The 12,522-nt window shown below is 44.6% G+C and overlaps 1 protein-coding gene across 3 annotated transcripts in view; it reads left to right on the top strand.

Moving 5' to 3' along the window:
• Positions 1-5,841: 5,841 nt before the first annotated feature.
• The window catches only part of DBH (dopamine beta-hydroxylase), a 29,372-nt gene continuing 22,691 nt past the window's right edge, over positions 5,842-12,522 (top strand). The window contains exons 1-4 of one of the 3 annotated variants that reach the window (XM_040442816.1): positions 5,842-5,879; positions 9,557-9,888; positions 10,365-10,511; positions 10,949-11,206. In XM_040442816.1, coding sequence (XP_040298750.1) covers positions 9,559-9,888; positions 10,365-10,511; positions 10,949-11,206 — 735 coding nt within the window. In that variant the 5' untranslated portion in view covers positions 5,842-5,879; positions 9,557-9,558. Of the gene's footprint in view, positions 5,880-6,021; positions 6,103-8,560; positions 8,597-9,556; positions 9,889-10,364; positions 10,512-10,948; positions 11,207-12,522 lie in introns of those variants that run through there. The other 2 variants (XM_040442813.1, XM_040442814.1) reach the window with 2 other exon arrangements.

The following is a 12,522-nucleotide window of genomic DNA, read 5'->3' as shown; positions in this document are numbered from 1 at the left end:
GGTATCAATCTGCAGACGCTGCTCCAACAATCTTCTGGGCTGGATTAGAGGTTACTGACCTTATTTGTGCTCTGTAACAATGTATCAGAGCTTCCCATACCTTCCATTGAGGAGGGAAGGATACAATTTTATAAACTCTGATTGAGATCTTTGCATTCTTAAAGGGATTGTCCAGGATTTCGATTTGGATGGCCTATCCTCAGGATAGTCCATCAAGATCAGATCGACACTCAACGCGCCCCCAGCGATCAGCTGTTACCTTCCAGTGCCGGAGCTCCACAGCGCTATCCATTGTGTAGTGGACTGAGCCGGTAACTGCAGCGAAATGAATGGGAGCAGCGCTGCAGTAACCAACTCTGTCCACTACACAGGGGATGGAGCTGTGGAGTTCAGGCGCCTATTTACATTGCTGGATCTACTCCCGGACAGCCGGTTAGCCGGGGTGTGGGGTGTCAGACCTCTGCCAGGATCAGTATGACAATCATGGACACCCCCTTTAAATCTGTAATAGCGCTACGGATGCTTTCAGCAGGTATCCAGGGACAAAAGCTTTGCAGCATTTTCTTATACGATTGGGTAGACCATGGGACCCCATCTAGGGTGGACACACCATGGCGGCAGCCCATATTAAGGCTATGGGACCCTGGCAGACATTCCTTAGAGGCATCCATACAACTGTTTAGGGACCCATGGAGAGAGGGGGTCCAGTCCCGGTAGACTGCATAACATAAGTTAAAGGGATAGGCGATAAATGTATGATTCCAAGTGCTGGGACCACCACCGATCACAAGAATGGGGTCCCCGAGTCATCTGTTTGAATAGAGCAATAGTCGGACCTAGAGATCTCCCCTTCACAGGGAATCAACCATATGTTAGATATTTGCTATGGGGTGTCCTCTTCTTTATGACCACCTTGGGTCCTGTAGTTTGGCTCCCCCCAAATGCCACAGCAGCCCCTATACCCATGTTCCTTTATAGGCTATGGACACCTTCAGGGCAGTGTTTTTTTCTGATTGCATTTTACTCATTTTGGGCTAAAAATAATTTTTTCATTTGGTCGTTATTAAAAATGTTCAGCCGTTTCTGAGATACAGGGGTTAGGAAATCAGTCTGTTTGCAGGGTGTCGCAGTCTGTTTTCTTTGAATCCTGTTATCTGAGCACTCCTGTGAAGCTCTTATCTCTGATCTCCTGACCTCATTAGGGCTTATTTCTTATCAAACTGATAAAAATATGGCTTAAATAAGTGTTTATGAGGTCAGGAGGTCAGAGATAAGAGCTACACATGAGCTGTCAGATGATGGCATTCAAAGAAAACTAATTTTTAAACCCTTGTATCCCAGAAACAGCTGGACATTTTTGAAAAAGACCAATTGAAAAAATCACATTTAGCCCAAAATGAGTAAAATGCAAATAATAAAAACAAAATGCCCCTGAAGGAGTCCATAGCCATTAGTTTATCCGCACCTTTGGGTCGCTGAAGTTCAGCATGATAGCTGTTGGACGGTCAATCATCTCCTTGCCCCTTTCTGACCATCTTCCTCACCAATCCCTAGTGCTCTTTTTTGTAATATTCTGAGACACCATCCAGTGTCGCCCTAGACACCTGCCCACTTTGCCTTACCCTCTCCCTGGCCCTACCTGCGGCTATAGCTATCAACTAAAGCTTGCCTTACTGACTTATTCTTGGTGGCCTATACAAAGTACTCAGCAGAGGGCGACATTGAGCAGAAGAGAAAGCTCCGCCTACTGTTACGAGACTGTGAAATCTCTGAGGCATGATGCGAGTGAATTTTAGGACAGAATTGAGGGTATTTAGCGAATTCTATTTTCTGAAATCCCTTTACTATATAAACCAGGCATGACCATTGTACATCTAGTGATGATATCGGCAGTGACTGGAGCTGCCCTTCAAGCCCCAAGTGCTCCATTCTGTCATTAGCCAGAGCGGCCGCCATCATTAATAGGAGGAATGTCATTGCATATCAGCGCGGCTCTTCCGAATTATTTTCCAGTTCCCTATTAACGAGGCACAAAAATGAAATCCAGGCTCCGTGAACACGACCGTCCAGGCACAGGCTGAGCTGCCAAACATGGAATGTATTGCAATTTTTAATGTCATTTTATTTTTTTGCATGGGGCCTGTATACACTAATTAGCAAGCCAAAAAACTCTATGTGTCACGTTGCAGGAGGAGGAATCGGACCTGCGTCTTCTTCTGGCGCCCCTGCAGCCGACTCCATCCTCGGGCCCTCCTAAGGCGGCCCTGATTGGCTGGGAGGCCACAACTATCTGAATTAATAAGGCAAGACAACACACACCATTATCTGTCTCCACGGGACTGGACAGATCATTTTATTTTGCTTGACTTGCAAATATCCTTGGTTTTAACTCCGCCGTGGCTGTAACAAAATGAATAAGACTGTGTTCTAACTTGTGGCTGTTTTGCTGTTGAGAGACTACGACTCCTTACACCATGGCATGGTGGGAGTTGTAGTTTTTCAACAGTATAGCGTTGATATTCAGAGCTCTCATCTACAAACCCTGAATGGCCACAAAGGGTGTCTCTCCCTCTGGAGGACTCAGTACATCCATGCATCTGGCGCTCCAGCTGCTGTGAAACTACAACTCCCAGCATGCACACTTGCTCAGGTGTCGTATCTCCCGTAGAAGTTAAGGAAGCATTCTGGAAATTGTCATTTCAGAACTGCAGGAGTGTCGGAGTTAGCTGATCCCAGTAAACAGTCTATTGATGGTACTGTGTAATACTGTATTTTTCCAGTGGGGGCACTGCAGGGAACGTGAACACTTGCTGCCAGGACAGACTAGAGCCGATCGCTGGAACGGCACACCCTGTGATCAGTTTATTGCCTGATAGGAAAGGATTGTCCAAGGTGGACAACCCCTTGAGGACTCAGCCCATCCATGCATTACACTAACAGCCTATTAATGGGAACTGTGTAATACTGTATTTCTCCAGTGGGGGCACTGCAGGGAAAGTGAACACTTAGTGCCAGGAGAGACTACAGCCGATCGCTGGAACGGCACACCCTGTGATCAGTTTATTGCCTAATAGGAAAGGATTGTCCAAGGTGGACAACCCCTTGAGGACTTAGCCCATCCATGCATTACACTAACAGCCTATTAATGGGAACTGTGTAATACTGTATTTCTCCAGTGGGGGCACTGCAGGGAACGTGAACACTTGCTGCCAGGACAGACTAGAGCCGATCGCTGGAACGGCACACCCTGTGATCAGTTTATTGCCTGATAGGAAAGGATTGTCCAAGGTGGACAACCCCTTGAGGACTCAGCCCATCCATGCATTACACTAACAGCCTATTAATGGGAACTGTGTAATACTGTATTTCTCCAGTGGGGGCACTGCAGGGAAAGTGAACACTTGGTGCCAGGAGAGAATACAGCCGATCGCTGGAACGGCACACCCTGTGACCAGTTTATTGCCTAATAGGAAAGGATTGTCCAAGGTGGACAACCCCTTGAGGACTCAGCCCATCCATGCATTACACTAACAGCCTATTAATGGGAACTGTGTAATACTGTATTTCTCCAGTGGGGGCACTGCAGGGAAAGTGAACACTTGCTGCCAGGTATCCAAACAGACTGCAGCCAGTTGCTGGAACGGTAGACCTTGTGATCAGTTTATTGTCCAAGGTGGACAACCCCTTGAAGAGATTGAGCTTTTTTTGACACCCTCAGTAGACTATAGGTGTAATATGGAGTAAGCAATCAAAACTCCTGACTGACTGACACATTAGGATTATATCATAGTGCAAGAGCCACTTATACCGTCCGCCTATGATGACCCTGTCCTCTACAGCAGGGAATCTATGGGCCCCTAACTATAAAGGGCCCAGCTCTATTCACAACTCCTGCCAACCCTATGTCTATGGCACTGTTGCATGCAGTTCACATGGCACTCCTCAATATGATATATTTATATAATTATTCAAATGGGTCTGCTTTATTTCCACAAACAGCGCCCCCTTACGTTGTGCCTGGTATTGCAGTTTAGCTTCAAGCTGCAATACCAGTCACAGCCTATGAAGAAAGGCGGCGCTGTTTCTTGAAATAAAAGCGTTTTGTATATCTGCGGCATCGAAATGATTGCCCCTAGTCCTCTCAGGAAACATTGTATCCTTTCCATTAATTGCAATGACCTACAAGTAAATTGGGTCATTATTGCTTTTTTTTTTTTACCCATTAACATGACTCCAGCTAGGCGTACGTGTGTTCGATCACTCGTCACGTGCGTACCCTGTCCCCCCAAGGCTTCATTTTTTATTTTATTTTTGTGTCGCGTCACATTGTCCATGATGGTAAATTCAATAAAGCCATTGAAGAACTAAATATGGACAAAGTGAGAATGTCATATACCCCGGGGCGGCGGGGTCTGTTCACAGCACTCATCCAGTCTCAGAGGAGCAGGTGCCGTTCTCCTGTGCATAATCCAATCATCTGATAGGACAGGGGGGGGGGGGGGGGGCCTGGGGGGTGCATTTTATTGCAGCTGGAGAGACAGTGCCCAAGTCAATCAGACTTCAAGTGTGTGACTACCCTGCAAACTGAGAGAAAATGCTCCCCTGTACCAGGGACGAGATGAGTACAAGGCATAGCCGGAGGGTCTTCGGCTATGTATAACCAAGGAGGCGATGCACCAGTGACATGCCGTTTTAGATGTAAAATGTAATATTCCCAGAGATGACACTATGGTATACAACGAGAGTTGCTAAAAGAGGAAGACAGATTCTTAAAGGACCTTCCTCCTGTCCTATATTTATGCATGCATCTAATCAGCAACATATATTAAGGTAGAATTTGTCGTAATTTAGGGAAAAAGAGGCCATTTAAATGCTTTTTTTATAGTCTGAAAGTTCAGGATCGTGATGCCTTGCGGTGGGAGTGGCAGCAGGATCTATCCTAGTCTGGGAGGGCCTTGCTTCTGGACTAGGAGAACTATGATGGCAGCATAGTAATGAGGGTCTTATTCCTTAGACCAAGGATCCAAGGTGGAAGACCCAAGGATCATGGAGAGAAGGGTAATACAGGTAACACCTACCAATCTTTGCTTTGTAATGTCTGAGTGTAGGAGGAGGCAGTCCACCACCAACAGATGGCAGAGGTTGCCCCCATACACATTAGGAACAATGCGATCCAATGTGCGGTAAGCTTAACCTGTACACGCTCAATTTGGCGATTATATAAAATGTTGAATTAAGCTAAGGAAGCTTTACCACCAATGTCAACACTTGTAGGAAGCCCAACAGAGATTGGAGGGAAGAAACTACTTCAAGGTCCTACACCATGTAAGAAAGAAGGTGGAATGGGTAACGTGCTTGGTACAGATTTTTAATACCCTGCCATGTAGGGAAGAAGAGCTTGATCCTCTATTTTGAAGATAGAGTCTATGATGGAAGGTGCCATCACCAACGCATGGAGTTCCACCTGAGATTGAATGGAGGAAACAGTCTGGAGGTCCCACACCATGCAGAGAAGAAAGGGGAGAAAGTGCTAGGTCCACCATTTTGAGAATGAAGTCTGGATGACAGGTACTACCCCTAGCAGATAGACCCTCATCTATGATTGGTGGGAAGAAAAGGCTTAAAGGTTCCTTAAAATTTATGGAAGAAGGTGAATAGGATAATAAGTGCTTGGTCCTCAATTTTGGGGATGGTTCAGTGATGCAAAGTGCCACCACTAGCAGTTTGAGCCCCATTTGAAATTAGAGAAAGAAGACAGCTTAGAGGTCCTACACCATTTACGGAAGAAGGTGGAAACAAGGAGCAAGTGCATGGTCCTCCATTTTGAAGTCTGCAATGACAGGTAACACCACTAGCAGATAGAGATTCGTCTGAAATTGGTGAGATAAAATGGCTAAAAGGTTCGTTAAGATTTATGAAAGAAGGTGCTTGGTCCTCAATTTTGGGGATGGGTCTGTGATGGAAGGTACCACTACTAGCAGATGGAGCCCCATTTGAGATTGGAGAAAAGAAGGAGCTTAAAGGTCCCATACCATGTAGGGAGGAAGATGGAAAGAATTAACATGTGCTCAGTCCTCCATTTTAAAGACGGAGTGTGTGATGGTAAGTAACACCACTTGCAGATGGAGTCTCATCTAAGAATGGAGGCTACAGCTTAAAATTTATGGAAGAACATAAATAGGATGACTCATGTATGGTTCTCCATTTCTAGTGGCATTTACCACTACTAGCAGAAGGAGCCCCATATTGGATTGGGGGTCAGAGACAGTTTAGAGGTTCCACACCAAGAAGGGGAAGAAGGTGGAAAGGAGAACAACTGCTTTGTCCTCAATATTAGGGATGGGGTCTATGATGGCAGGAGCCACAGCCAGTAGAAGGTGCATCATCTGAAATTGGCAGGAGGAGTGCCCATTATTATATTTAGGTCTGTCTGTATTTACTCCCCAAGAGGGTTATGTTAAATGTGTTTTTTTTCAGTAATAAATATATTTTTTAGCTCCCTGAAGCAGTATGTATAGTCGTGGCCAAAAGTTTTGAGAATAACACAAATATTAGTTTTCACAAAGTTTGCTGCTAAACTGCTTTTAGATATTTGTTTCAGTTGTTTCTGTGATGTAGTGAAATATAATTACACGCATTTCATACGTTTCAAAGACTTTTATCGACAATTACATGACATTTATGCAAAGAGTCAGTATTTGCAGTGTTGGCCCTTCTTTTTCAGGACCTCTGCAATCCGACTGGGCATGCTCTCAATGAACTTCTGGGCCAATTCCTGACTGATAGCAACCCATTCTTTCATAATCACTTCTTGGAGTTTGTCAGAATTAGTGGGTTTTTGTTTTTCTACCCGCCTCTTGAGGATTGACCACAAGTTCTCAATGGTATTAAGATCTGGGGAGTTTCCAGGCCATGGACCCAAAATGTCAACGTTTTGGTCCCCGAGCCACTTAGTTTTCACTTTTGCCTTATGGCACAGTGCTCCATCGTGCTGGAAAATGCATTGTTCTTCACCAAACTGTTGTTGGATTGTTGGAAGAAGTTGCTGTTGGAGGGTGTTTTGGTGCCATTCTTTATTCATGGCTGTGTTTTTGGGCAAAATTGTGAGTGAGCCCACTCCCTTGGATGAGAAGCAGCCCCACACATGAATGGTCTCAGGATGCTTTACTGTTGGCTTGACACAGGACTGATGGTAGCGCTCACCTTTTCTTCTCCGGACAAGCCTTTTTCCAGATGCCCCAAACAATCGGAAAGAGGCTTCATCGGAGAATATGACTTTGCCCCAGTCCTCAGCAGTCCATTCACCATACTTTTTGCAGAAGATCAATCTGTCCCTGATGTTTTTTTTGGAGAGAAGTGGCTTCTTTGCTGGCCTTCTTGACACCAGGCCATCTTCCAAAAGTCTTTGCCTCACTGTGCGTGCAGATGCGCTCCCACCTGCCTGCTGCCATTCCTGAGCAAGCTCTGCACTGGTGGCACTCCGATCCCGCAGCTGAATCCTCTTTAGGAGACGATCCTGGCGCTTGCTGGACTTTTTTGGACGCCCTGAAGCCTTCTTAACAAGAATTGAACCTCTTTCCTTGAAGTTCTTGATGATCCTATAAATTGTTGATTGAGGTGCAATCTTAGTAGCCACAATATCCTTGCCTGTGAAGCCATTTTTATGCAATGCAATGATGCCTGCACGCGTTTCTTTGCAGGTCACCATGGTTAACAATGGAAGAACAATGATTTCAAGCATCACCCTCCTTTTAACATGTCAAGTCTGCCATTTTAACCCAATCAGCCTGACATAATGATCTCCAGCCTTGTGCTCGTCAACATTCTCACCTGAATTAACAAGACGATTACTAAAATGATCTCAGCAGGTCCTTTAATGACAGCAATGAAATGCAGTGGGAAGTTTTTTTGGGATTAAGTTAATTTTCATGGCAAAGAAGGACTATGCAATTCATCTGATCACTCTTCATAACATTCTGGAGTATATGCAAATTGCCATTATAAAAACTTAAGCAGCAACTTTTCCAATTTCCAATATTTATGTAATTCTCAAAACTTTTGGCCACGACTGTAGATAGCTGTAGGAATCTCCTGTCCCTGCTGAAAAAACATTGGCCCATTGATGAGTCCTAACATGCCATATCATGGTTATCTTTAAACAATCTATTACATTTGTGGGGATTTATTTTCACAAAAATTGGCAGGTTCAGCTTTTAGGACAAACAGTTACTTGCGTTTAGAACATAGGAAACAGCTTGGAACGTAAGCTATTCACAGAAGTCAGTGGAGAGGCAGAACCCACAGTCCTTCTGTTCTGTTCATACAAGGTAACGTCAAGACATCTCGCACCTCTATTTTGTCCCCACAGAGAAATATCCACAATAAAGATGGGATTCTCAGACTTTATCGTGGTCTCGATTACCAGTGACACCACATGTAGTGCAGCACTTCTTTTCAATATGCTCATTATTGACCTTGTTACTGGCTTGGGGCTAGATTTCCATAACTGCAAATGATACAAAACTGTGAATGGTAGATAAAACAGAAGCGCGTCATTTTTTACAGAGGGGTTTGGAGAAGTTGGACTGAGAAACAGGTATGGTTAGATGTAGATGATTGTAATGGTAGAGGAAATTCAAAAATTACATAATATATGGTATAATAATGGGGCACTGGCTAAGATAAGGACAGAGAAGCATTTGTGAATGGTAAAATTAACTTTAGCAATCAATGTCAGGCAGCAGCTGCTAAAGTGGAATAACTGGATATTCATGAGGAAAACAATATTTCACCTTTATATAGATCACTAGTCAGTCTACACAGGGGGCACTATGCCAGATTCTGGGTTTTACAATGTGTAACGAATACCTGGAGATGGTAGACACCCAACGATAGTAGACTATGGTTCTAAGATTAGAATTTGGCGATACAGGAGTGCAAACCCCAAGGTGAGGCAGAGGGTTGACAGTCACTGTATGGACAGGACCCAGCTTAGGACATTGCTTGGTTCTCAAGCCCAGCCATGCTCCTCATCTACTAGCCAGGATGAAGAGTGGGTTGCTGTGGAGGACTCAACGTGCTTACTGATTTAAGTGGATACTGTGTAATGCTTAATGTCTCCTGTGGAGGCACAACAGGGAAAGTGAACACTTGCTGCCAGGTTTCACCATAGATTACAGCTGATCACCAGTGGTGCCAGTATCGGGACTTGCAAGAGCCATTATTACAAAAAGGGATCATCTAAAGTGGACAGTCCCTTTAATATCTTGACTAGACTGGGCAATTTAGTGGTCATTTTTTTTAAAGGCTCTTTGCCAAGTCTGATGTACCAGCAGGTGTCATTCAGAGACGTAGCTGGTATTGAAAGCTGCATGGACAATGCCAATTAGGGCCCATTAGTCTGTGGCAGCCAATGAAGACAACGTGACCTGAGGGCACTGAGCTCAATGAGATTTGCAAGCAACTAAATGTGATTATAGACCTTTGCTGACCCAACCTGCTGAGAAGAGCTGAGGTATAAAAGTCACCAGCCGTGTCTCCTGATCACATCATGCAGAGATGGCTAAGCGGAGACCCTCCTCTCACCTGAAGATCACAACGGTCGTCCCCATCTACTTCACCATGATCGGTTTGGTTTTGGCCCTGTCTCTCGTGACTCTACATGACACAACCCCGGTGCCCAACTTCTACCCGTACTCCGTCCCCCTGGACCCCGAAGGCTTCCTCCAGCTCTTCTGGAATGTTAGTTATGCCGAAGAAGTGGTGAATTTCAAGATCCTCATCAAAAAGCTAGAATTCGGGATGATTTTTGGCATGTCGGACCGGGGGGAGTTCGAAGGTGCAGATTTGGCAGTCCTGTGGAGTGATGGACTGAGGTCTTATTTCGGGGTAAGCTGCTTTTCACTTTTTCATAGCTATATATTTTAGGTAGTTAGGACTTTTAATGTCTTGTTGACTCCCTAAATACAAATCACACGTTCTCACCATTGGACATATGGGAGGTAAAGTAGATATTGTGAGGGCAGGAGGTTTTCCAGATGTCATATTGTTTATTTCATGGATTTCTGCCATGGGTTTGCAGCAGATCTACAGAAGATCCACCTGAGGATTACCCCCAATTGTCAGTTATTTGGGCTAATCCTCACAGTTTCTTCCAGCTGGAACCATGTCTTTTTTTCTATTGTATATTAAGTTTGATGTTGGTTTGTTTTTATGCATGGACTGCCCATTTCAGGTCCTTGTACACTATTTCATTGGCTTTAAGTCAGTGTATGATCTAGAGGCACAATAAATGTAAATGTTAAAGCTTAGTTCTGCTACATCCACCAGCTCTCTGCGTGTACTATGACCAATACTTATTTCAGGATGCCTGGAGTGATGAAAATGGACATCTACATATTGATTCCCACCAAGACTACCAGCTGCTGTCAGCACAACAGACACCTGAGGGCCTCTATCTTGTCTTCCGAAGGCCGTTCACTACCTGTGATCCCAATGACTACCTCATAGAGGTACTGTGTACATACTCCTCTATTCCACCCAATACCAAAGCATATAGGACATAGAGACAGACCATGCGCCTGCTATAAGGCCCTTGGAGAGAAGGGGTCCAGCCCTGGTCGGTCCCATCCCCTTATCTATTGGGTGGCAAGGGTGCAGGTCTTTCCTTCAAAGAGGGTGGTTGTTAATAGGTCCAAAGCTTATGGAAAGGGTGCAGGGGGGAAATCAACACCAGACCCTTCTGTCCTGTGTGGCAAAATAGGGGACGCAGTAAAAAAAAAAAAAATTCCCATGGGGCCATTACCCCATACGTATGCCCAATGTTGGCTTATGACAATATGGGTTATGAGAGCAGCAGTAATTCGTCCATCTATGGTGGAAATTGGTGCACCACTTGGAAAACTCATTGGCTATCCAAATTTTCCATTTCTTTCGTCTTCCTCTCTAGGATGGGACTGTACACTTAATTTATGCCTTGCTGGAGAAGCCATTCCAGTCCCTGTCTGCTATCAACATTTCCTCACTCCACCGAGGACTCCAACGGGTGCAACTTTTGAAACCAGACATCCCGACGCCTCACCTCCCGAAGGACATGATCACAATGGACGTCCTGTCCCCAGATGTAATCATTCCTGACAAAGAGACGACCTACTGGTGTTATATCACTGAGCTGCCTGAGGACTTCCCCAAACACCACATAGTCATGGTAAGACAAAGCTTTGTGAGATATGGACATATATTTAGGTGGCCAACAGATGGGCAACCAGTTACAATTGCATTTTAATATATATCATACATGCAGCTGTGTCTGAAAACATCTGTAGAAACCTCAGAAACCCACCTCATATCAGCTTATAAGTTAATGAAGGTCTCGCTCTTCGTAACCATGTGAATTATCACTTCAGGTTGATTCTATGCAGATCTTCCTAGGAAAATTTAGATATCCAAGTTGACTGTAGAGTGTGATATCCACAAGTTGACTGTAGAGTGTTTTTCTAAGGATTTATCAGGCAACTTTAGGCCAACCTAGAGTTTTAAAGGTGAAGGAAGGCTGCAGTACCCAAAACATAATGGTTTGGTTCCCCTCATTGACTTGGCTTCTTCATAAGGCCTGAGAGATGGCCGTATTTTTCATCCGTGTGCATACAGATAAATGTCAATGGTGCCATTCATATCTCAATGCGGACAAACTCAGACCAAGCACTGCTTTGGTCTGCATCTCATGGAAAATAGACCTGCAGACCATTGTCTCCAGCTTTCGCCAGGTCCATCTTCTACATGGACATACAGACGATTATTATTACGGTTGTCGGGATTCTGCCTTGGGCGGTTTGATTGCTGCCATACATGACTGTAGCAGCCAGATGTGACCCTGCGTCTTCTACCTACCTTGAAGCGCTTGACTAAAACCTCAATCCCAAAGATGATCATGGCATGAGTGGGTGACCAGATTACTGCTTCATTCTATGGGTGGAAGTGCTAGTGTGTAGCCTCAATGTCAGTCTGCTGTCAGTAAAGTCTTCTCTACATATAACATTACAAATCTCTATCTTCAGTTCTTATTTCTAGAGATTGGGGACACGCTTTCGTTCAGTGGGGGTTAGGGGGGTAATTGTTCTGATTGACTTTACGAAATGGGTTTGGAATTTCTAGCATTGTGGAAATGACAATGAATTTTTCTTGCACATATAATCTTTGCAGTCTGACGCTTTTCTAAAGGGGGCCATGCCTCCAAATGTGATCTAGAAGTACGCTTTCCCACAGGAAACATATGACAGGAGCGGAGTTCTCTGCCAGTGCTTTCAGTTGACACTGAATTGTAATTACTCCGGTAATTATACACGCAGAATGGACAATGCCTCATCAGCCCTGTCAGGTGTGTTTGCCATACCAGCAGAAATTCCTCAAGAAAAGATAGAAAAGATTTAGGGAAGAAAATTTCCCACATGATAACTAGACAGTTCCTTAGGCGTTTCTAGATTAGAAAATTGCACCCGGCAGGGTGACAGACACATCAGTGGA

The sequence above is a fragment of the Bufo bufo genome, chromosome 8 (genome assembly GCF_905171765.1).
Source record: "Bufo bufo chromosome 8, aBufBuf1.1, whole genome shotgun sequence".
NCBI lineage: Eukaryota > Metazoa > Chordata > Amphibia > Anura > Bufonidae > Bufo > Bufo bufo.
The sequence above is the reverse complement of the archived record's forward strand: the minus strand, read 5'-3'. Positions and strand labels throughout refer to the sequence as shown.